Source organism: Myotis lucifugus, unplaced genomic scaffold (genome assembly GCF_000147115.1).
Source record: "Myotis lucifugus unplaced genomic scaffold, Myoluc2.0 scaffold_31, whole genome shotgun sequence".
In the NCBI taxonomy this organism is placed as follows: domain Eukaryota; kingdom Metazoa; phylum Chordata; class Mammalia; order Chiroptera; family Vespertilionidae; genus Myotis; species Myotis lucifugus.
The window spans coordinates 5,957,213-5,980,901 of record NW_005871079.1 but is presented as its reverse complement, the minus strand read 5'-3'; the positions used below and the strand labels follow the sequence as shown (position 1 = coordinate 5,980,901).

The following is a 23,689-nucleotide window of genomic DNA, read 5'->3' as shown; positions in this document are numbered from 1 at the left end:
TTGGGGGAGAGCCAGTTAATTCATTGTTTCATTTGTGTAAAATCAACCCCTGGTTTGTTGTTGGGAATCTTAGTCTCTAGTCAGTGTTTTTCAAAATGTGATCCACGAGAAGACCAATCTAATGGACTGATCCGAGCGGGGAAAGCTGCCCTGGTCAAACAAGTTTGAGAAATACAGTGATGTCTCCAACCCCACCGTGTGCTCATGGATTCCTGGCACCATTACCTTTTTAAAGGTCCTGAGTTCTGCAGTACAGACATCTATTTAACTTTGCATAGCCACATTTATCAGATTTTGATTTTAGAACCCATTTTTCAAATAAGCAGCCATTCAAATCCCAAGTAACTAATGTTCCTCAAATATTCTTTGATGGCAACAAACAGGTAGACCTCATTATTTTGGATTTTAATGAATAGGCATATATTTAAAAGAGTCTCCTTTTCTAATTTCGTTATCACTGTGACTTTGTATAAGTTCTTTGAAAATAAACTTTTTTGTAGTATTTGTTATATATATTTACATATTATATTATCATCATAATCATGAAGGTAATAAGGAACATTTCAAAAATAGTGTAAAATTTTATATGGCATCCCAAGATTTCACAGACCTGGGGGCAAGATTCTATGTAATGGAACCATGTAATTACCTCAGTTGCAGGCCCTTTGGAACTGCTTGCCATTCTGCATCAAGCATTTGACTTTCATGTCATTCATACTGATCATTATGAGATGGCAGACAAACATGAAGACGGAAAATGATAAGCAAAGAACTAAATAGAAGGATATTTTACATGGACAATTATAGTGGTAGGGCCAACAAAGAGATTGAGTTCTTTTAAGGAAAAAGAATATTTTAAACAGAAAAAATAGAGTGTTTCCTTCTCCCAAGAAGGAATCCATTGTATGTTAGAATAAGGAAATCTAGTCGATAGTGAAGTAACGGCAAAGGGAGAAATATATCTTCAGCAAATGTTTTTTGGGAAAGGCAATGTACCTTATAGTTACTAATTGCCTTGCAAATGCCATAATGGAGATTAAAAATAAAATCTAATGATGAAAGTGAAAATTTAATAGTGGGGTAATAAATATAAACCTAGAATAATATGTGACAGTTTGATAAACTTTCTTACCTAATATTTTGTTACCTGGAACATTTTATTTAACATAAATTCTCTGCTTTATCAGTGTCTAATTCATTGCCTGACACACTGTAGATAAATATTTATTGAAATAATCAACATGTATTAATGGTAATTTTGAGATAACAAAAATTCATAATTATAATATTGTTTTTTGGAGATTTTTACCAACATTTTAATTTTCCTAACAGCCCTACAGCATACTATTTTCCCCATTTTATAGATGAGGAAGCTGAGGTTCAGGAAGGTTGAGTGACCTGCGTAAAGGCACAGGGCTGGCATGTGACAGTTATGATTGAAACCTGGTTTGATCTCAGCTACTGTTCCGTCTTCCTCTTCTCTCCTCTGGTTCTCTGGATTTCTCATTGAGAGATTCAATGGTCTTCAGGTGAAGAGGGACATGGGTGCTTAGGAAAAGACAATCAGATTCCTGGGTCTGAAGGATTCCAAACACAGGACTTACAGTCTTCATCAGAGACTCCAAAAGGCCGTGTCATGTAGTAATTTGTAATTGTGCTGAGCCAGGGGTTGAACTGTAAGTGTGGAGTGGCTGTTCTGTGGGAATGAATCACTTGCTATGTGAATCCAGCTGTGGTAGCTGCTCAGTGGGGCTTGGCTGCTGTTTGTCATTTATGCGGTAATGCTCATTAAACAAACAAAAAAGAACAAACATCAACTGTCCCTCTGTGTATAATGCACCTATGAAGGTCAACCGTTCAAATTGTGATGCAGTCAGAGACGGTGAAGTGGTCTAAGAAAGGACAGTTCTTATCCAAGTTTTCTGTAGGAAAGTTTAAGCTAAAGAATGCTTGCAAATTTGAGGAGCCAGAGGTCCTGTATCCAGTATGACCTCCAGAATGTCACTTCACATTTGAGCAAATTAAGGTTTGGGTGACTTGCCCAAGGTCACAGAAACTAATAGGTGTGTACATCATGGTTTATGTTTTCTGTGCTGTTTTCCTTTTCTTTTGCTTTTTAAAAAAATATTTTTAAATTGATTTTTATAGAGAGAGGAAGGGTGAGAGAGAAATATTGATGGGAGAGGTGCTTCGTGCATGCCCCTCTACTAGGGATTGAGCCTGAAATCCAGGCATGTGCCCTGTCCAGGATTCGAACTGGTGACCCCTCAGTGCATGATGCCCAACCAACTGAGCCACACCAGCCATAGATTTTTCTTTTGCTTTTTAAATAACTAGTAGCTTTAGGTGTTAGGCTCCTCCTTTAAGTGTTGTGCATGCATTCTGTACTTGAAACCTCTAAGATAAGTGCTGTTATTACCCCCCATTTCACAGATTAGGAAACAGAGGTTTAGAAATGTTAATAGCTTGCCCAAGGTCATGCTAAATTTGTACAGGGTAGAGGTGGGATTATAACACAGCAATTTGATCCCATCTTCTATCCTTTTACTTGGTACTTTCTTTGAGCAGAAGAAGAAAAATAAAAGCCTGGGGTTTTCCCCCTCAGTTTTTTAGGGGTCTGCATTTTCTCTAGAGTCAAATGCCAAAATGAAAATACTAGTAAGTACCAAGAAAAAAGAATGAGATGTTGTGAGCCTCAGTTGAGAATTAAAAGGGACTCCAACAGTGGTTCAGACTTTTCTAATTTAGAGGTCCTCTGTGTATCGGGCATCCCTTCAGATGGAGCAGGCCTAAGAAGCTGAATATTTGTGTCTGAGAGCTTCAACAAATGTGGAAGTTACCATTTGCTTTTCTACTTCAGGAGTATAGGAGCTGGAATAGGTGTGACATTCCAACCTCAAGCCACTATGAGGTGTTAATGAGTTTTTGAAAATCCTTCCAGAGTGACTATAAGATCCTTTTTGTTTCATCTGAAGGCTTGGCCTTCTGTGGGCAGAGTAAGGCCCACTATGGTGGGAACTCCGTTCTTCCTTCCCTTTGCCTAAGCAACCATGGAAACATCAACACGTCTAAGATTTACCTGAATTTCATGACCACCGAATCCCTAAAACAAGACATTACCACATGGGCACATCTTGCGGTTTCCATGTGGTCTTTCCCTAGAATTCTGCCAGTTTCTAAGAGTAGCTACTTAGTTCTTACAATGTTCCCTCTAAGGCTTGCTACCAGCTTGCTAAGAATTCTGAAAGCTAGCATTCACCATTAAATATTTTCATCTAGTGTGCTCAATTTTAACAAAATGAAATTGAATTATATTTTGTTTATATGATTTCATTCATAGATGTTTTGCTTTTCTCTGCACAATGTTCAAAATAAAAAGGGTAGTCAATTGTAATTGATTTGCTATTTATAATATTATTAGAAATTACTTCTTTTCATCATAGCTTTTTTATTAGTAATTGTTTAATTTCACATAATTACTTGTGTTTTTTATTACTCTTCACATTTGACATTTGAACAAATAGAAAAGGGTCTAATTTATCTTCTTACTCTAGCATCCTGAAAAACATTCTTTCCACATACAGAATATATTCTACCAAAAAAGTGAAAGGATTGAACTTCCATTGGTGTCATGTATATAGGCAGTTTTAAAATTCTGTATTTTGTAAAATGCTGTCATACTTTAAACAACTTAGAGAACGTCAGTTGAAAGCTCTTACATAAAAACAAATTACAGTTGATTATATTTGAATGTCATTTTCCAAAACAGCAAGGATGGAATGAAGCTTGGGAGGCAGTAAAAATGACTTAGAAATTCTGACCTGGATGAAGGCAACATGGTGATCTTTGTGCTATTGCAGGCGATATACTTTCATGGATGCTGGAGATTGACCTCAGAGTTATCGCTCATAGCTGATCTTGTTCATATTATAGCTTTCACTGTGGAGATTAATTTGAATTAATAGTCAGCATGAAACTCCTCACTAGACTGTTTTTCCCCCAGAGTCCAGTGAACCTTTGTCCATCTCTCCCTCCTCCTTGGAAATGTCATGCATTTCCCTCCCCACCTGCCAGACAAACCCTGTCTTCTCTCTGACACCTCGTTTGACCTCCTTTGTCCATGTTGAGTTCTACTTGCTCAGTCCACATGTGGCATTGCTCATGTGCAGACTTAACTATGATTTGCCCTATGTTGTTAGGTACTGTTGGAAATAGCGAAGTTTTATTTTAATAAATGATATTATGTGATCCTGGAGAGACAGTGTCATACCCTTTGGTCGTCTGTGCATTGTAGATGTATTTATTATATATTTATAATTACGTATACAGTTTATGGCTAGATGAGGCTTATAATTTACTCCAGCTGTATCATCTTATGGACAAGAAAAATATGAAGTTATAAAGATGTAAAGTAATTTCTCCCAAGGGTTAGAGCTAGTGTTAGAGATAAATCCAGGACTGGAAGTTAGATATCCTGATTTCCAGTTTAATATAATTTCTACTTTTCCTTCCTTGCATTCAACAAATGTTTATTGAGTATCTACCAGGTGGCAGGCACTCTGCTAGGCTCTGATACTGCAATGCTGAGCTTGTTTTGGAACTTATACTGTGATCGTGGAGGAAGATGTTAGCAAATATACAAATACTTGTACACCAGCTACTCTTAAGGATTATGTAGTGCTGTGAGAATAGGTAATGGACAGAAAATTTCCTCCATTGTAGGACTTGTAGGACTTGGCATTGTATTTATATGCATCTTTAAATGCTGTTAAGTTAGACAAATATTTGTTTGCTTATTATTCTGTGTTGGGTCCCTCCCAAAAATTAGAGTCTTTAAGCTATAGCCCCTTTCTTCAACATATAGTCTACAACAGGGATAAGGCAAGACGTTAACAATTCACACAAAGTAAAATGTAAAAGTCCCATTGTTCAAAGGGCGCAAAGGCCACATTTTGGGTGGAGAGGAGAAAACAGTTTCAACATACCAGACACTTTTCACCATTATGACATAGCCCCAGAACAAAAGCTAAAGAAAGTACAGAAAGGAAGAGGGGAGATATTGCAGATGTGAGAAAAAGCAAGCAGCTAGACCACGATAGGAAACTACAGACATTTTCTGGCATGAGAAAGTAGTCTCACTTTGCAGGAGCAGGCGCTCAGTGGAAAGTTATAATACACTGTTGAGAATGTTGTCTTTAGTTAATACCCTTACAGTCAACTGAAATTAAGGCTGGACATGCAAGAATTCCCTCTTGCTCCTACTCCTGGATCATATAATCCTGTGTTTTGTTTGGTTGCCATCTATATGGATGGTTCCCCCCATGGAGACTACGTCTAATTCCCTGATGCTATATTACCTAGCATCTCACTGGGGTCCAGTAGACAGTTAATCATAATGGTGAGAAGTGTCTGGTATGTTGAAACTGTTTTCTCTGGCAGAAGCTAACCTCTCTAGAAACAGAAACAAAACTCCTTCCAAATGGCATGGCTGGCCCAGTGTAGTGAGTATCAAATTCATTTTAAATACTGCCTACACTAACCTATGTCACCATGTAGCTATTAGCCAATTCACAGAGAGGTCTCAACCTTTTATCCCTATGGATAGTATAATAGTTTGTCTAAATATTATCGTAGGAAGGTTCTGGAAATTCCTTATTTTTTAGCATGTGTTAACCAGTGGCCAGCTACCACTTTCTAGGTTCTACGCAGGGCATCGTGTTATTGGTCCAGCTTATTAGGGAAGCAAATGGGAAAGAATCTTTTAGAACAAATGCAACAAATGACTGGCCTCCAATGGGCACAGATATGCTTTATCTTTTCTAGGGTTGCTGAGGTTTAAAATTAGAAGTATTTCACAGAAAAATCTACATTTTAGCTTCCCTTGGAAAATTGGAACTTCTGGAAACAGTGAACCTACATTTCCAATGACAGCAACTGGTTGGAGCTAAATAGCAGCCGCCCTTTTTAATTAGTGTGTGTATTTCCCAGTGTGCCACAGTCCCCATAACTCCCTATTGCATATGCCTACCCTGTTGTACTTATTCCCATGGCTTCTTAGCCTTATGAACACTTGTTAATGACTCCTGCTTTGGAGAGACCTTTGTGGGCCTCTTCTCCTCGTTTCCCATAGCAATTCTGTGGCCCAGCCTCATTCCTAGAGCTTCTAATTCAAAAGGTTTGAGGTGGGATAAGAGGATTTGCATTTCTACCAAATCCCCAGGTGCTGCTGCTGGTGTGTGGATCACCTTTGGAGAACCACTGACCCTACAGTATTGTAACACAATACAAAGCCACGTGAGGCTAGTGGGGCAGTATGTTCCCCACCAGGAATAACATTGGGGCCATATGAAGAAGCAGTAAGATTCAAAACCCCGTCTTGAGAGTATATCAGGTTGGAAACCATCCTATATATCCCTGCTTCTTCCCCCAGTGGCCCTCTGAGATCCACTGAATCCCCAGAAAACCCTGAAATGCAGATGTAGTGATGGTGAGTCTAATTTAGGATTATAGCCTGGGTAATCACTATCATATCTCAGGACACAAAGAGCTAGAGCTCATATTCAGTGAACAAGGGCAGAAAAGCAAGGGTTGAAACTTAACATTCTTACATACCTATTGGGCAGGGTCGGGGAGGCCCCCACGTCCAGTGTTTTATGCTTGGAAGGGGTCTAATTCAGCAGGCCGAAGGCAGAGAAGATGCGTCTAGCACAAACAAGTGCTCCAAAGCCATGTGGAGCACCGCATTGTGGATTCATTGGGTCACCAGTGATGATTGTTTTCAAAGAGTTAATCTTGTGAGGGACTATGATTGAGGTGGGTGCACCTGGAGTGGGACTCAGGAACAGGACTCCAGGCTGGCAGGACCGCTGGAGGGATAACAAGGCAGATGGCCTGGATAGGGATTAGGTACAGAAAGCAACTACAGGGATCTGTTTTCTAAGAGTGATGGCCCATGTGGAACTGGACTTCTCCATTACTGGATCTATCAAGGTCAGAGCAGAACTAGCAAGAAAAGTGGTTTCTTCAGTCCTTAGCATGTTGGGCTTCTTAAAACTCGATTAAAGTTAAGATTAGTCTAATGACATGGGGCTCTTTTCATATATGGGCAGAGAAAGAAGGTAAAGGTTGGGAGCTAGATAGGACCTGACATGATTTAAATTTATTACTGTTCTATCTACTTAATAACTCTATGAAATGAATAACTAGGTCATCATGTGCCCATGATAGCCACTCACTAACCTAGTTCAGAAGTTTGTATTTTTGTACAAAATCAAGACTGAATAAATTATCAGTCATCTGCCTTCAGCTTCCAAGGTAATTAGTTATTTTATTTGTTTATTTAAATATTTATTTATATATAATTTACATACGTATTACTTCCATGAAACCTATTCTAATTGGGATTGTTCAGCAATGGTATATTCCTGTTAATTTAGGGAGTGACCATATAATATTTTTATTTTAATCTTATGAAAAAAATCTTTTAAATCTCCTTACCTATTTCTTGCTTAATGTTGTATAATGAAATAACAAAGTCCTTTTTCTTTGTTGAAAAATTGAATAGGGTCCTCAATCTGATAACGTAGGTAAAGCAGATATGAAAAAAATGTTTTAGAATAAATATTTTAGAAGTTAGGGTATGTGGGAATGGAGAGAGAATGGTTTCTGTTTTTCAAATTAAGTCATTGCTATTAACTGTTGTTCTAGTGGTTTTATACTCTGTAAATTAGGGAAACTAGTCCTGAATAGTTGAGGAGTCTGGTTGAGTTTCTGCTCAGATGTAAATGTAACACCCATGGGCTGGGGTATTATGTGTTTGATTATAATAAACTATAGAGGAGATAATTCCCTTTTTCCCTTTAATGATATTACTTGCATTTGGAATATGATTATCACCTAAAACCAGTCGTGTGTGTCGCATGACATCCTCATCATTCTGATGAGATCCTAGCACCCTGCTTTCCTCTAGTCATCTCTAAGGAGCCTCAAGGTTTACTCTACAGGGAGAGATTTAGGACTGGGCTCTCTCAGAAAGAAAAAAAAAAGCAGCAGCATTACTTTATTATAAACCAGTTTGAAAACCAGTATATGAAGGAAAACCTCAATGTACTCAATGTAACATGTGAACCAAAGGCAATGTTCAATGATGGAAAGGAGACTATAACTGCTGTTTTGTTTTTTTAAAACAGGCTCATGCACAATTAGTTCGAGAAGTTGATGTGGAGAAGGTGTCTGCTTTTGAGAATCCCTACGTAGATGCAATAAAGAGTTTATGGAATGATCCTGGAATCCAGGAATGCTATGATAGACGACGAGAATATCAATTATCTGACTCTACCAAATAGTGAGTATTCACCCAGGATTTCTCTTTACTTTCACGTGCAGGTGCTCCACAATGATAACTTCTGTGTTCTGTGCTTTGTGTAGAGTGTCTGATTAAACTTGTGACCAACTTATAAGGAACTGGCATGAGAGTTAGGGAAAGTGTTTCTTTTACTATTTTCTGTTTGAAAAATCAACCGAAGACTCTAGGAATCTGAGTTCACCAACCCATCTCTTCCCCAAAATTGCAAACCAGTGATTCTCAAACACAAACTCCATTGTAATTTGAAATCTTATAATATTTGTAATTTCAAATACAAATTTATAATCTTATTTATGTGCTAGAAAACACTGACACACAGTAAGAACTGCAAACGAGTACGTTTGAATATGGCTTCTAAAGCATCAGACTCCCTAGTTCCCAGGTTCCAGACACAGAACCTTGACTGATTTCTTGGAGCCAAAATTATGTTGATGGATAGGTTTATCTCTGCATGAAAATTGCATGTGAGTCTAATTTTGCATGCATGCCAAAGTTATTTTGTGAGCTGTCAATCAAAATCATGTGTCCTGGGAGAGATTTGCATCCTAGAGAGATTTGTGAGTTCTCTAGATGAAATCTGGCCTAACTGAAAGAAAGTCAAGACTTGGCCATCATTGGATTAATGTAATCAATGCAGTCAGCAATCTAGATAATCAGGCGCCTGAAAAATGGATTTTTTGGTGGTATTTAGCCAGATTTCTGTCTACATTAATTACGTGAACCAGCATTTGCCTCTTGTGTTGGTGCTGGGCAGACAGAAGAATGAGTGGAAAATATGCAGCTGCCTCAGGTCAGTTTATATGATGAAATGGGGAAAATAAGGAGCCTGTAGGCTGATTGGCTCACTCAGTAGTGCATAGGGGATCCAAGAGCTAGTCAGCTTTGTTTTTTCTATAAAGTTGGTCAAGCTTTTACCCTACTTCCAGGTATTTGTATAAGATAAGTTTATGATTCATGTAAGCCAAAGAAATGTTGCCTGGTCAAAATAGTTCTGGTATTCTTAAAGTAAATTTGAATTACACAATTCTGGAATGGGGCATAGAATGCTCATGAGCACTGAATGTGTCAATCATATTTTATCTATATTAACTCCCTGGTGTGCTTCTGAAGTGTGTGCTTTACCCATTCCTTATTTTCTTTTTCCTTCTTCACGTCACTCTTCCTATCCTGTCTTTCTCTCTGCCTTCTAACTGCCTGCTTTCCCTCATCTGTCTCCCTTGCTCTCTCCTTCTCTTCCTCCCTCTTTTGCTTTCTCCTGAGCTCCTACCATAAAAGTGTCTGAGCACAGAGATGAAAAAGATGCATTCAGCCCTTGTTTGTTCCAAATTCTGCCCCCTCAACCTTTGACCAGCTGTCTTTCTTTACTTCCTGCCCCCTCTTGTCCTTCTGTTTCCTCTGCCATTTCAAATTGCATCCATCTCCCCAGGTTGTTGTTGTGTTTTGTCCCTTGTTCTCTGTTCCTGTTCATTGTGTTTTCTCCTCTCTGTGTATTTACCCCTCCGCCCTCATTATTGATTCTCCTATAACTCTCACTTTGTGATGTCTCTCCTAGCCCTTACTAATGAATAAATCCTCCATTACGAAGGTATATTTTTATGAAGAAATCTTCCATCTCTCATCATTTCTCACCCTTTTTACTTTTATCCTTCTCCTCTTCCTCTGTTCTGTCCTTTACCTGTCACATATCTGTTCACCCTTTAGAAAGTCTTACTATTTGGGGCATCAGAACACCAATGTCTGATTAAGTATGTGCTTACCAGGGTTAGGGCTCCCTGTTAGCAAACTGTTTTACCTCCTTCTTCTGAGCTAGGCCATCTGAGTAGAATGCAGAACTGATGTCATGCACTGGTTTGCCCATCATTGGTGAAGGCAGTGTTCATCACAGTATAGGACACAGACACCTTCCATTATAAAGTCATATTCTTCCTCCTGCCACCAAAAGCCATCAGTGTGGCATCACTGAGGGATCTTCAGTTCCCCATCAACTCTTAATAGCTTTCATTCCAATGGATATTAATTTAGTAGTTCCATTAGCATTTGTGAAAGAATGATTGTCTACTTTGTCAGTTGGTCTACATTGGCATTCTTCTGTGAAGTAAAAGGTCTTCTCTTCAAATGGTGCTCTTTCATTATCCTGAAATTCATTTTCTACTGAAAGGTATATGTTTCAATCATTTCTGTTACACTAATTTGTTACATGGACTAAATGGGGTGAGGAACCTTTTTTCTGCCAAGGGCCATTTGGATATTTATAACATCATTTGAGGGCCATACAAAATGACCAAACTTAAAAATTAGCTTGCTATATTTGGTCAAATATTTAATTAATTCACCCCAAATGCCTTGACAGGGCCAGACCAAATGATTTCATGGGCCTTATATAGCACACGTTCCCCACTCCTGCACTATGCCATCTGTATTAACATTTTGTACATATCTCTTTTGTGTCTGTTATCATGTTTACTAAGATCTCTTTCCTTCCCTCAGTGCCTATCAGTAACTTCACATGTTTGACCTTCACAAATGACTGTTCTATGAAATAATAGATGGTTACTTTTCCACTATTTCGATGACCATGATGTAGGTAGGCACTGTCTTTCCATAGCCACTCTACTAGTAAATGAACTAAGAAGTTTAAGAGCTGAAGGCATTCAATTTAAGTCTCTTTGTCTTGATGTTTTTGAAGGTCTGGAATCTGGAAGCTCTATTATCAAAAACAACGGCAGCTACTACTTGCTGAACACTTATTATATGTTAGATTCTGTGCTTAGTCATTTACATGCATTATTTCATTTAATCCTCAAAGCCACCCAAAGTGGTAGATATTTCTTATCATCCCCATCAAACAGAGGAAGAAAACTGGTCTCAGAGAGGTTGAGTAACTTGTTCAAGGTCACACAATTAGTAAGTGATAGGAGTAGGAATCGAATTTAGATTTGTTGCCTTTAAACACCAAGTTTTTAAGTACTGTGAAATATAGCCTCACAGAGGATGGATAGATGGATGGGAGATAGATAGATAGATAGATAGATAGATAGATAGATAGATAGATAGATATAGATAGATGTCTATGATTAGATAAGTCATTTGCCATGAACGGTACAAATTATTTATTCATTTTTATCAATGTTGCCTATAGGTAATCTCATAAGTATAAAGTCAAGGAAAATTATATAGAATTATTTGAAAAAAGACCTAATAAGGTTGTGATTATCATCCAGAAAACTTAGCCATGTTTAACAGGGCATCAATTATTCATACAACATGGATGATGTTCTGAGTCACAGATAATTTCAAAATATTATTTCTTTATTTTAGCCTATACTCTTAATCACTCCCCTCTGCACTCCATACAATAACTTTTTGCTGAAGTCAAAATAAAGCCAGTAAGAAGGACACAATGAAATGATATGAGCTTCCCTTTTTCTACTTTGATTAGCCAAGTTGCTGATCATAACAGGCAATCAGATGGCTCAAAGGACAGGCAGCACTGGTAGAAACAAGGAGATGAGAAATCCCAGATGATGGATAATCAGTTTGGGATAAGTTGGCTTTCATTTGGTGCATTCTTCCAATTCTCTTTGAAGCAAGAATAAAAGCATTCTAAAATGCTAAAGAGTTTTCACAAATTCTTTTTTTTATTATTATTGATAAAAAAGCTTGAGGGCTCTGAATAGCTTTAGATTAAGAACGCAATAAACAGATGGCTGTAGGTTTACTTTTTTTTTCTGGGGTTTACCACCTGCTTTAATATACTGAGACATCGGGTCAAATGAGTTCACTGCCTACAGTACCAAAAGCTCCCTGACATTAGCCAAAGAACACAAACTTCAATCACATTGGCATATAGTGAGAAAAGTCCTTATTCTGCAGGCTTTTGGCAAAAGACTACTCAGTCTGTGTACAGCTTATGAAATCAAATCATTCCTAATCTCACTTTACTGAAGTCCCCCCAAGGAGTTGAGTAGATCAGACATCTTCTTTTAAAAATGTTTTTTTAATGTTTTTCAATTACAGTTTACATTCAATATTATTTTATTTGTTTTAGGTGTACAGTATAGTGGTTGGACAATCATATACTTTACAAAGTGCTCCCCCTGAAATTTCAAGTACCCAACTGGCACCATGCATAGATATTAGAATATTATTGACTATATTCCCTATGCTGCACTTTACATTCCCATGAGTATTTTGTAACTACCAATCTTTACTACTTAGTCTTTTCACTTTTTTCACCCAGTCCTCCATCCCCCTTCCCTCTGGCAACCATCAGTCTGTTCTCTGTATCTATGGGTCAGATCAGTCACCTTCTTGAAATTTCCACATGCTCTGGAGCCCATAAATCCAACATACATAAATAAATTGGCTTTGGGACCTAAGTCAGCATTGGAGTTTACTTCCAACCCCATGCTTAGATTTTTAACTTAATTTTTAAATTCACAAATAATTTGAATATTAAATTTAAATGAAAAAGTAATTTCAGAGTTAGGTTAGCACATCCACCAGATTTAGGGCCAAATCCTTCTTGAAGAGGTATCTTGCTAAAATGTTTCTGAAAGATGAGCCATATACTTCAACTCCAGGGTACTAGTATGTTGGCTGTCTCTTGCAGCCATCCTGACTTTGCTCTTAATCTGAGGATAAAAAAGAAGTGTAAGCCTACTTCAGGTTTTTGGAGGTGGACAACTATATGGTGAAAACATTGAGTCCGGGTCCAGTGGTTGAATTCCCTGTCATCTCTGGGCCATTAACTTGCCTCAGAAATAGGTGTCTGATCTACTAAACTCCATGGAGAGGACTTAAGTAAAGTGAGATTAGAAAATAGAAATGATTTGATTTCGTAAGGTGTACACCAACAGAGTAGTCTTTTGCCAAAATCCTGAAATCTGACATCTGAAAATTCATTTCTAAATTTGAGTCCATGGCAGTGGGCTGCCTGAGAAACCATTATCTTGTGCAGGCAGGTGAAACCCTGGCCCCCCAAATTTACCTGGAAATGTAATGGACAGAGAAATCATTCTCTGCATGGTTAAATAACTAAAACTGTTATCTTAACTCAGAAGTGGGCAATGATCTTGAATATGTTTGCTCTTTTCTAAAGAGTGACAATAATAGCATGGCATTATCATTTTTTTTCACTTAAGTGACATCTTTATTTTATTTTTGTTTTTGTTTTGTTATCTAATGAGCCAAAAACCCCTGTATTTGTCTTCCACAGTGAACTCAGATGATTCTAAGGTCTTAATTATTCCTTTTTCAGAATGTTTGGAGCTGTTAGAGATGGTAAGATACAGCTGAGATATGCTTAGCCGCTTTCTAACCTTCATAATAGAGCCTAGTTGGGAAAGGGCTTGCATTGGCACCTGTGTGCCCATCCATTCTCTCTGCCTAAAGGGCACAGTGGGTATGGGAGACACACTTCACTTTGTTTGCTGCTTGCTCACATTTTGGCAGTTGCACCCTTCAGTAGTTTGACTTCTTCCATGACTTCCATACATTCCTTTCCATTGTCTACTCAGGATGACTTTGTATCCAGCAGAAACCAGGGTGCTGTTACTATGGAATAGGGATTAGCAAACCCGAAGCTCAAATTCAACCTGCTGTGGGTTTTTATAAGTAAAGTTTTATTGGTACACAGCCAAGCTCATTTATTTCTGTATTGTGTATTGTCTATAGCTGGGTTTGCACCCAACAGAAGAGTTGAATAGTTGATTAATGGCCCACAAAGCCTAAAATATTTACTATCTGATTTAAAAAATTGTGAGCTCTCTCCTAAAGAAGAAGATTGAATGTTAAAGGGCAACTAGTACTATGCTTCTTCTTCAATCATTTAGATAGAACCTGGCTTAGGACTCATGTTCTGAGTTAACTCAGAGATAAGTTTCAGAATACTGAGAGAATGGGTGGCCTGCATTTCTTCGGCAATACTCCATAAATATTGCTTTGCACAACAAAACTTTTGATAGGAAGTGAATATCAGAAAGCTCTAGAGCAGTGGTTTTCAACCTTGGCGGCACATTAGAATCACCTGGGAATCTTAAAATCCTGATTTCTGGGCCTCATCCTCCAGAAATTCTGTTTCTTTGTTACTAATGTTGTGGCCCCACCCCATAACAAAGAAACAGAATTTCCAGAGGATGAGGCCCAGAAATCAGGATTTTAAAAAGATTCCCAGGTGATCTGATGTGCAGCCAAGGTTGAGAACCACTGCTTTAGAGTGTCAGTACCTCTAAATGCTGTGCAAAGAATGTCTGGTACTAACAATGATATAAATGACCAGAAATGTTCATTGAGTTGATTTGGCTCTGAGAGCAAGGATTTCATCTCATGTGTCTTGGTTTTTGACTCAGTGTAGTGCTTGTTGCAGTTAAGGAGAATGTGACAGGGTTTAATCAACTGAACCAAAAGTGAGGACTGACTGACTTTTGTTAAGGGGCCTAATAGATCGAGAATTGACTAGAAGACAACCCACCTGTGATCACAGGTGAGCCCAGGAACTTCTTGTCATCCTAAGTTCATTCAAGTTCTTTTATTCTTACTCCCTGCCTACCAAACAGCCTTTGAACTCTGATTGGCCTACCCGGATGTTCTTCTTCATTATCACTATGGTTTCTTGATTTAAAGTTATGAATTGAATTTATCTGTAATTAGTTCAATAAGGTTAGTTAGTATGACCAGCTCCTCAGATCTCATCATCCTTGTCAAAATGAAACTTCTTACTGAATCAGTATCCAAGTTAAGGTCACATGACCAGGAGAGAGCTGCTTTCATCAGCAACCTTTTGCTCACGGCTGACTCTTGGCTACAATCACTGGAACCTCTGTTAGGACCCACATGGTATTTGCATTATATCATGGTTATTTATAGCATTTTTATCTCCATTGAATATAAGCTCCTTGAGGACAGGACTCACGTCCTGTGTGTGTGTGTGTGTGTGTGTGTGTGTGTGTGTGTGGGTTCCCCCTAGCTTCAGTATAGGCTTTTCGTGAAAGTTGTCAAATGAGTAAGTAATAAAAGAATAAGTAAATTTTGTCTTTGCTAAAATTTTTTCTCATCTTTCTCTTTATTTCTTGTCTTCATGGTGTAACTCATCCCCCACTTCTTCTCTACGCTGTTCTCTAGTGACTACAGTTCATAATCATCTCTCCCTTCTTATTGCACTCACAGTTAGCAGCTCACAGTTTGGCACTTAATTATTTCTTAATTGATTCATCTGTGCTATCTTTGCTTCCCAGGTAGCCTGATGCCCCAAAGGCAAAGAATATATATATATGTGTATATATATATATATATATATATGTATGTATGTATTTTGTACCAACTCCCTGTGCCAACCCCCAACACACACAAGTGCATTAGAATTTAACTTATAACAGATTTTCAATAAATGTGTGTAAATTGACTGAATTAAATACTGCCATTGCATTTCAAGACAGGCAGACTAGAATAAAAAGCAGTCTCTGGTGTTGTTTTTGATGTTTTAGAAATACAAAAATAGTGTCAAAATTATTCAAAAGCTTTGAAAGTTATCATATAAAAGATGAATAAATTAACAGAGCCAAATAGGCACATTGAAAAAGGCTCTTCTTTTCCCCTTATCTATTTATCTTCTCATCCTTCCACCATCCATCCAACCATCTGTCTATCTTGCTCTCTCTCTCTGTGTTTTGTTTTATTTTTCAGTTACAAGGCCAATTTATTTGTTTGCGCAATAGACCTAAGAATCTGTCTCTGTGACCCAGGCCTGGCCCTGGCATCCACCTGACACTTAGTTGTTCAGCTCATTCCCCATTTGACACTAGTCTCTTTTAGACGTTTGGATCAATTATCTACACTAATAAAAGAGAAACATGCAAATTGGAGTCACTCTGCTACCCTTCCCATTGGCTAATCAGGGCGATATGCAAATTAACTGCCAGCCAAGATGGCGGCCGACAGCCAGGCAGCTTGAAGCTAACAGGAGGCTTGCTTGCTTCAGTGACGGACGACTCCAACGTTCCCCGCCTGCCGCTGCCGGCCTCTGAGCTTGCAGTTTGAAACATTGTTACAAATATAGAAGCTAAACAAAACCCCAGAAACCTGCTTTCAGCCAGCCGGGATCTCAGAGCTGGAGTTGAAACAGTGTTTCGATTATAGAACCCAAACAAACCAGATACCTGCTTTCAGCAGCCGAGGCCTAAGAGCTGGAGCCAAGCCTCAGAGCTAAAGCTGGCCCAGAATAAAAAGAAAAAAAGAAAAAAAGGAGCGGTTGGGAGCTTCAGTCACCCGCCAGCCTGAAAACAGCACTCAGCCCCTCACCCAGACTGGCCAGGCACCCCAGTGGGGACCCCCACCCTGAAGGGGGTGTGACCAGATGCAAACAGCCATCATCCCCTCATCCAGGCTGGTCAGGCACCCCAGTGGGGACCCCCACCCTGATCCAGGACACCCTTCAGGGCAAACCAGCCGGCCCCCACCCGTGCACCAGGCCTCTATCCTATATAGTAAAAGGGTAACATGCCTCCCAGCACCGGGATCAGCGGAGCCGCGAGGCCTCCCGGCACCGGGATCAGCGTGACAGGGGGCAGCGCCCAAACCCCCTGATCGCCCTGCGGCTCTGTGTGTGACAGGGGGCGGGGCCACAACCTCCCTATCCGCCCTGCTCTGTTCATGACAGGGGAGGCGCCCCAACCCCCTGATCGCCCTGCAGCTCTGTGTGTGACAGGGTTGCGGCGCAACCTCCCCATCGACCCTGCCTTGAGTGTGACAGGGGGCGGTGCCCCAACCCCCCAATCAGCCCTACCCTGAGCATGACTGAGGGTGGCATCGCAACCTCCCGATCCGCCCTGCTCTGAGCCCGACCAGGGGCTGCACCTAGGGATTGGGCCTGCCCTCTGCCACCCAGTAGCTGGCCTAAGCCAGCAGGTCGTTATCTCCCGAGGGGTCCCAGACTGCGAGAGGGCACAGGCCAGGCTGAGGGACCCTCCCCCTCCCCCCCGAGTGCACAAATTTTTGTGCACCGGGCCTCTAGTCTATAATAATAAAGCTACTAGTAATATGCTAATTAGACCAGATGACCTTTCAGACGAAGCCAGGGCTACAAGGGAAGCCTGGGTCCTGTTATGGAGTGGGGCCACAACATTAGTAACAAAGAAATAGAATTTCTTGAGGATGAGGCCCAGAAATCAGGATTTTAAAAAGATTCCCAGGTGATTCTAATGTGTAGCCAAGGTTGAGAACCACTGTCTTATGGGATACTTAATTTAGTTCTTAAACTCTGGATTTTTCTGGCCTGGCCAGTGTGGCTCATTGATTGAGTGTCAACCTATGTATGGACCAGGAGGTCACGTTCCGGTCGATGTTTCTATCTCTCCCTCTCCTCTCCCTTCCTCTCTGAAATCAATAAAAATACATATATATTAAAAATCTCTGGATTAGCTTAGTTTTTTGGCAAAGGAAAATTGAAATGCATGATCTCTTAGACTTCTCTTTTATCCCACAGAATATTCTTCCTTGTGTAGTTTTCATGAACTGTGGGATTGTCACCTACCTGTTACCATTGAGTAATCTTTGTTTTAAACCTGGAATTTTGTATTGAAAACAAATAACTTCTTTTGAACAAAATACCTGTATTAAATGCTGCACCTCTTTGAATGCTCGTCATATGTGCCAGGTGTTAAAAAGGAAAGTTGATTTGCCCTCCACAGGATGAGCTCTGTGGAGATGGAAGTGTTTGTGTAATGTGTAATCCCGTGCAGCTAACCAGCCTACCCAGGTTACCAGGCAGGCTCATTTCAGCCATGGGATCTGCCAGATGAGGGAGAGACTTAGTACCAAAACCTGTACTTGACTCTTCCCTCAGGATGGCAGTTTTGCAGAACTGTTACTTTAAGTCCTATCTTTTTTAAGTTCACCTTGAAAATTTCTTTTTATTTTGTTTCCCTTTGAATCCTGTGGTCACATAGCAACTGTTCAATAACCTGTGTTTCTGGTTTCTCCTTAGCTTCCTCTGCTTTTGACAGTGTCAAATAAGATCTCATAGCATGATCTAGCTTTCAAATCCCCCTGGGCTGTTCCTGTTACAATGAGGTCTTCTTAATTTTTTTAATGAAGTTGACCTCGTTTTTCTAACCTTCTTTTTAATAATTAAAAATGTGCAGTTCTACCAGAGTCATTTTCAGTGCCAGAACTTCATCTTAATGTCTGACTTAAACTGCAGATCTGTTAAAAATATTTTGTTAGGAGTTGAAGAATGCAACATAGCATGCTACATGAATGCCCCGAGATGCTGTTTTCATTATCTTACTATGGTTGGATTGATACTAAATGTCAGAGATTTCTTTTTCCACTTACCACCCATAGGTACTTTTCCCCTTTTAGTATAATTGCTGAAAGTTGCATGTCTGTAACTTTTATTATTATTTTTTCAACCCTAGCTGTAATGTGATATAGATTACTTGCCAAATTATCTCTATATTTTATTCATGTTGCCTTCATTAAAAAACACACAAAACATTGAATTTCTAATTTCTATGTTATTTTTGGTTTAGATTTCAATTACCCTTCTAGTCATACATGGTGGGGTTTTTTAAATAAGTCCTCATTACATGTGAAATTGAAGTATAAGTTAATTTGAAGAATATGTTAATTTGAAGGTCAATTCAAACATGTTATTGACAAACTATTATCAAAACTAAAGAACAATTGGCATATCTTTTTAAAAACATTCCAGAGAGAAAATGCCATGTTTAATTTGATCTGAGCATATTTTTTAGTGATGTTTAAGCTCCTCACATATATTTTTAATCACTTAAAGGAATGAATTATACCCCATTTCTGAATTTTTTATTTTTTTCATTAGCCAGAGATGATTTTGAAGTTAAATATATAGAGAACTTAGCAGTTACGAGGTGTCATTATAAATGAATGTGCTTGATTTATTTAAGTCTTTCATGCAAATCTGTCATGCTACAGAACAATGTTTTGTGGATAATCACCAAAGATTAGAGATAGTTCAAACAGGTTCTCAGAAAATGACTGTCCAAAATATACAAGTGTTCATTTCATCCCCATAAACCCCACCGTTTCTCCTCTTCATTAAACTCTTTTTCTTCTCACAAGCTGGTAAACTTTTTACAGGCTGGGATCATATGCTGGGAATCTTTATACCCTTAGCACCTACCAGAATGTCATGGTCAAAATATGATGTTGAATTCCAGATGACCCTGGAATTTTTTCTCATGGTAGGAAAGCAACTGTTGAAATTTTACTACATGAGTCTCTTTGTTGCTTTACTTTTCACTGGAAACCATCAGAAACCTATTTCTTTCATGAAAGAGATTATGTCAGAATTATCTGTTAATAAAGTGCTACCCCTCCCTCCATTTGGCCTGAATTAGAGTGAATTCCAAGGCCTGAAAGTTTGATGCTAAGAGGCATAAAACAGACATACAAATGATATCATTTTGTGGCCAGGACCTAAAGAAGAGCAGGAAGCATATCTAGTAAATGAAGTTAAGCAAAGGCTGCTTTTCCTTTTTGTGTTGACTTTACATTCATCAGAGGCCGTTTAATTCAGAATTCAGTGCTTACGTAATAGAGGCCAACAATAGCCCAGAGAAGTTATTACGCAAAGATGGGTAGCTGACACCCCCCTTTGTTTCTTCTGAAAGGTATAACCACCTTTCTAAAGACTACAGCATTTTCCATAAAATAGTTTTAATTTGGTCACGGGTTGAACACTTGCTGTGTTCCAGGCCCGGCTAAGTGTTGGTGACCAGCGGTGGACAGTGGGTCATGGTCTCTGACTCCACGGTGTGTGAGTCCTAACTGGGCAAACATGTAGAAAAATGTTGAGTTGTTGTTGTTTTTTAAATATATTTGTATTGATTTCAGAGAGGAAGGGAGAGGGGGAGAGAGAGAAACATCAGTGATAAGAGAGAATCATTGATCAGCTGCCTCCTGCACACCCCCTACTGGGGATCAAGCCCTCAACCTAGGCACATGCCCTTGACTGTAATCAAGGCTGACGCTCTATCTACTGAGCCAAGCCAGCTAGGGCAAGTTTTTTTTTTCTTTTTTTTTTCTGTTTTTTTTTTAAAATATATTTTATTGATTTTTTACAGAGAGGAAGGGAGAGAGACAGAGAGTTAGAAACATCGATGAGAGAGAAACATCGATCAGCTGCCTCCTGCACACCCCCCACCGGGGATGTGCCCGCAACCCAGGTACATGCCCTTGACCGGAATCGCCCTAGACTGGAATCGAGGCTGACGCTCTATCTACTGAGCCAAGCCAGCTAGGGCAAGTTTGTTTGTTTTTTTTTCTTAATCAATTATGAAGTTATCTAGTATTGGTGTCTCAAAGCAATGGCAAGTCATGAAATCCCCATGGGTATATTAGAGTCAGTTTAATAAATGACACCTCCCATTTTTTAGCATAGCTCTAAACATGTCCTGTCTCATCGACAGTTAAAGAGGCCTCATATGTGCCACGGGAGCTTTCTCTCCCTGATAGCAGGCAGGCACTGCGGCCAGCCCCTGTTAAACATACATTGCCTTGGAAATGTACCTTGTGCCTGTCACCATAGCAACACCCTGAGAATGACCTCAGCAGCCACTCAAAATCATTTCTACAAAACAAATTATAGCTATAATTAACTTTCTGAATTTACTCTACACTATAAATTTGTTCAGACCTTGGTGTTTCTTTGTGAAAGGTTAAATGAATGGAATAATCCAGTGGGAACCCATCTGCCCAATATTCACCAACAATTTTCCCTCAGAATAGGAGATGCTTCCATGGAAAGTACAATTCGGTTAAGAGATTATTCCATTGCCCTTTCTCACAATGTGACCAGAATCAACAAATGAGGATACTCTGGTTTTATCATGCCAGAACTCCATCTGTAAGGGAATAGAGTGGCCTTTTCCCCTAAGCAAACGTAAAATGCAGAGAGTGCTGGGTCCCTCTCTCCCTGTTCTGTAAGCCGGAGGGAGGGGCACAGGGGCTGGGACTTACACAGGCAGAAGCTCTCCTTGGCAGTGAAAATGCTGGTCTATGTTGCCTGCAGGTTTAACCTGCTTCACAAATTATCTGCAACGTCTTCATCCTGGGGCAGCCTCTGAGCTGTCCAGACCTTCCCCGAGAGAAAATAGTTTGTTTCTTTTGGTTGGAGGGTTTTTTGTTTTTCTTGCCTTGTTTTGAGATGTTTGGGTTTGGTTTGTTTTTGGTTCTAGATAATGTGTGTTACAACTAGCAGGCCTTGATATAGTTCCTTTCCATTTTTGTAGTTAAACTAGATTAACTTTTACTCCAAGTGAAGTGAGCCTTTCCTGCCCACCATCCAACTGAGGCAAAGCAAAAAGAATATCAAGCAAGAACTGCGGTTTATTTTCAAGTCAATCGGAAATGCATAGAACATCCTTAATGGCCATTTCTGTGCCATAAAATGTGTTCCTATCTGGGCAAGGAACAGATGGAACAGGGCCTGGCAGGCAGCAAGCACTCAGTAGTTCATTGTGGTTATCCTGTTGTTACTCTCTGTGAACTATACTGGCATTGAAAAGGAGCATAAGAAAGGTGAAGAGGAAAAAAAATTCTTGCAAGAACAAGATGTTTTAGATATTCAGCTGATGTCTCTGTAATGCCCAGTTCACAAAGAGACACCACTGACAGTATTTTTAGGGCAACCTCTACATCCTTGTAAGTGGTTTTTCAATCGCAAGTGTATGCCCCGATTTTATCTTACCTGAACATGTTTTTCAGGCAGCTCAGTTCACTCCTCTAAATTGGAGAGAGACCAGCGGGTTCCTACTGTGCAGAGTGACAGGTATTTTCCCACTGCATGTACTGGTTCTTTAAATTCTTCTGTGCAAATAATGTGTTTAAACATGGAGCAGTTCATCTTTGAGAACAGAAAGCCATGATTCTTCTTCACCATAGGAACATGACAGCACCTTGTGTGCAAGAATTAGCCACCCTCTGTTCTGACCTCTGTGTATTGGGTTAAGTGAGTAGAAATGGTTTATTGGGCAGCATATATCTGAGCAAGCTTGCCAATGTAAATGAGAAGCTCTCTGATTTCTCTAAATTAAAATTTTGTATATAGCCGTTAAATAAATGTTGACCTTGTAGGTTTCAAAATGTATATTCATTTCACGTTTTTCAAGTCAAGGAGCTGATAAATCAGGAAAACATATCTACATAGAGTAGCCAGTTGGTTTTGCATTAATGTGTGGTGAGCTGGTTTATCTATAGAATGAGATACAGACCAACTCTTAGAACACGGGTTTGTTAACCCCATTAGATGATTCCAAGACTGTGCCAAGAGACTGACTCAAACCTTGGGCCCAGTACATGTTTATATTCCCTTCCTGCCTCTCATGCCCATGTTCTCCCAGCCTCTCCCCCTTTTTGTCCTCCAGCCAGTTTTTTAATAATTAAAGATACCAGGCTGGTTCTGATCAGTCAGTAGAAAGCTAATTGCCAGCTAGAGAATCATTGATGTTTTGGGATAAGGCCACCAGAATACTAATTAGTTGCTTTGGTGGAGGAATTCCTAGGCTGACACATTTTTTGTCTTAATAATTGATGGACCTCTAAAAAGGTGATGATTTTATATTTATTTCTTTGTTAAAGTCAGACTTAACTCCACTATTTTATAACTCCATGAATCTTAGAGACTTAATATAACTTTTTTTCAACACCTGATTTTATATTTAATAATATCATTGATATGGAAACACCATAAGTGTGAATGGTATTTAAATAGTGCTGAAAGGAAACCCATCCATCCATCCAAACAAGATATATTCATTAAGTGCTATTTGCCAGGCACTCTTTAGGTACTAAGGCAGGAATAATGATGGGTGGGACAAAGTCCTTACCTTAGGTCAAATCAATGGAGTGTTTGTGCTCACTGGGCTATAACATGATCTGTACTAGACAGTCTGTGTCATACATCTCAGAGCTCACTTTCTCTTACTTGTGGGCATGAAGATATTGCTGCTCTCACCCCTTTCAGTTCTATGAAGGGCTCCATCTTTCCTTTAAGTCTTATTCATAGTTAATTACTTTGTGCCTACACTTTGTAATTGTCTTCTGAAACCATTTCTATATTGTGACTCTTTGAAGTAATGAAGATGCCACACAGAACAGTCACATTCACCTGTTTGTCATCAATGATATCAAATTATGCCATTCTCAAGGTTGGAAAGTAATTTTTGCACTTTGAGAGAATGAAAAGTGAATGGAATATAATATTTTTAAAATGCCAAAATTATACTGATAGAGAACATAGATGTTGCCAGGCGTTAGGATTGGGATGGGGAGCACAGGGCAGTT

At 39.3% G+C, this 23,689-nt stretch overlaps 1 protein-coding gene across 1 annotated transcript in view; it reads left to right on the top strand.

The window, feature by feature from the left end:
• GNAQ (G protein subunit alpha q) overlaps positions 1 to 23,689 on the top strand; it is a 166,946-nt gene that overhangs the window by 83,195 nt on the left and 60,062 nt on the right. Inside the window, exon 2 of the mRNA XM_006086825.3 lies at positions 8,190 to 8,344. Coding sequence (XP_006086887.1) covers positions 8,190 to 8,344 — 155 coding nt within the window. The remainder of the gene's footprint in view (positions 1 to 8,189; positions 8,345 to 23,689) is intronic.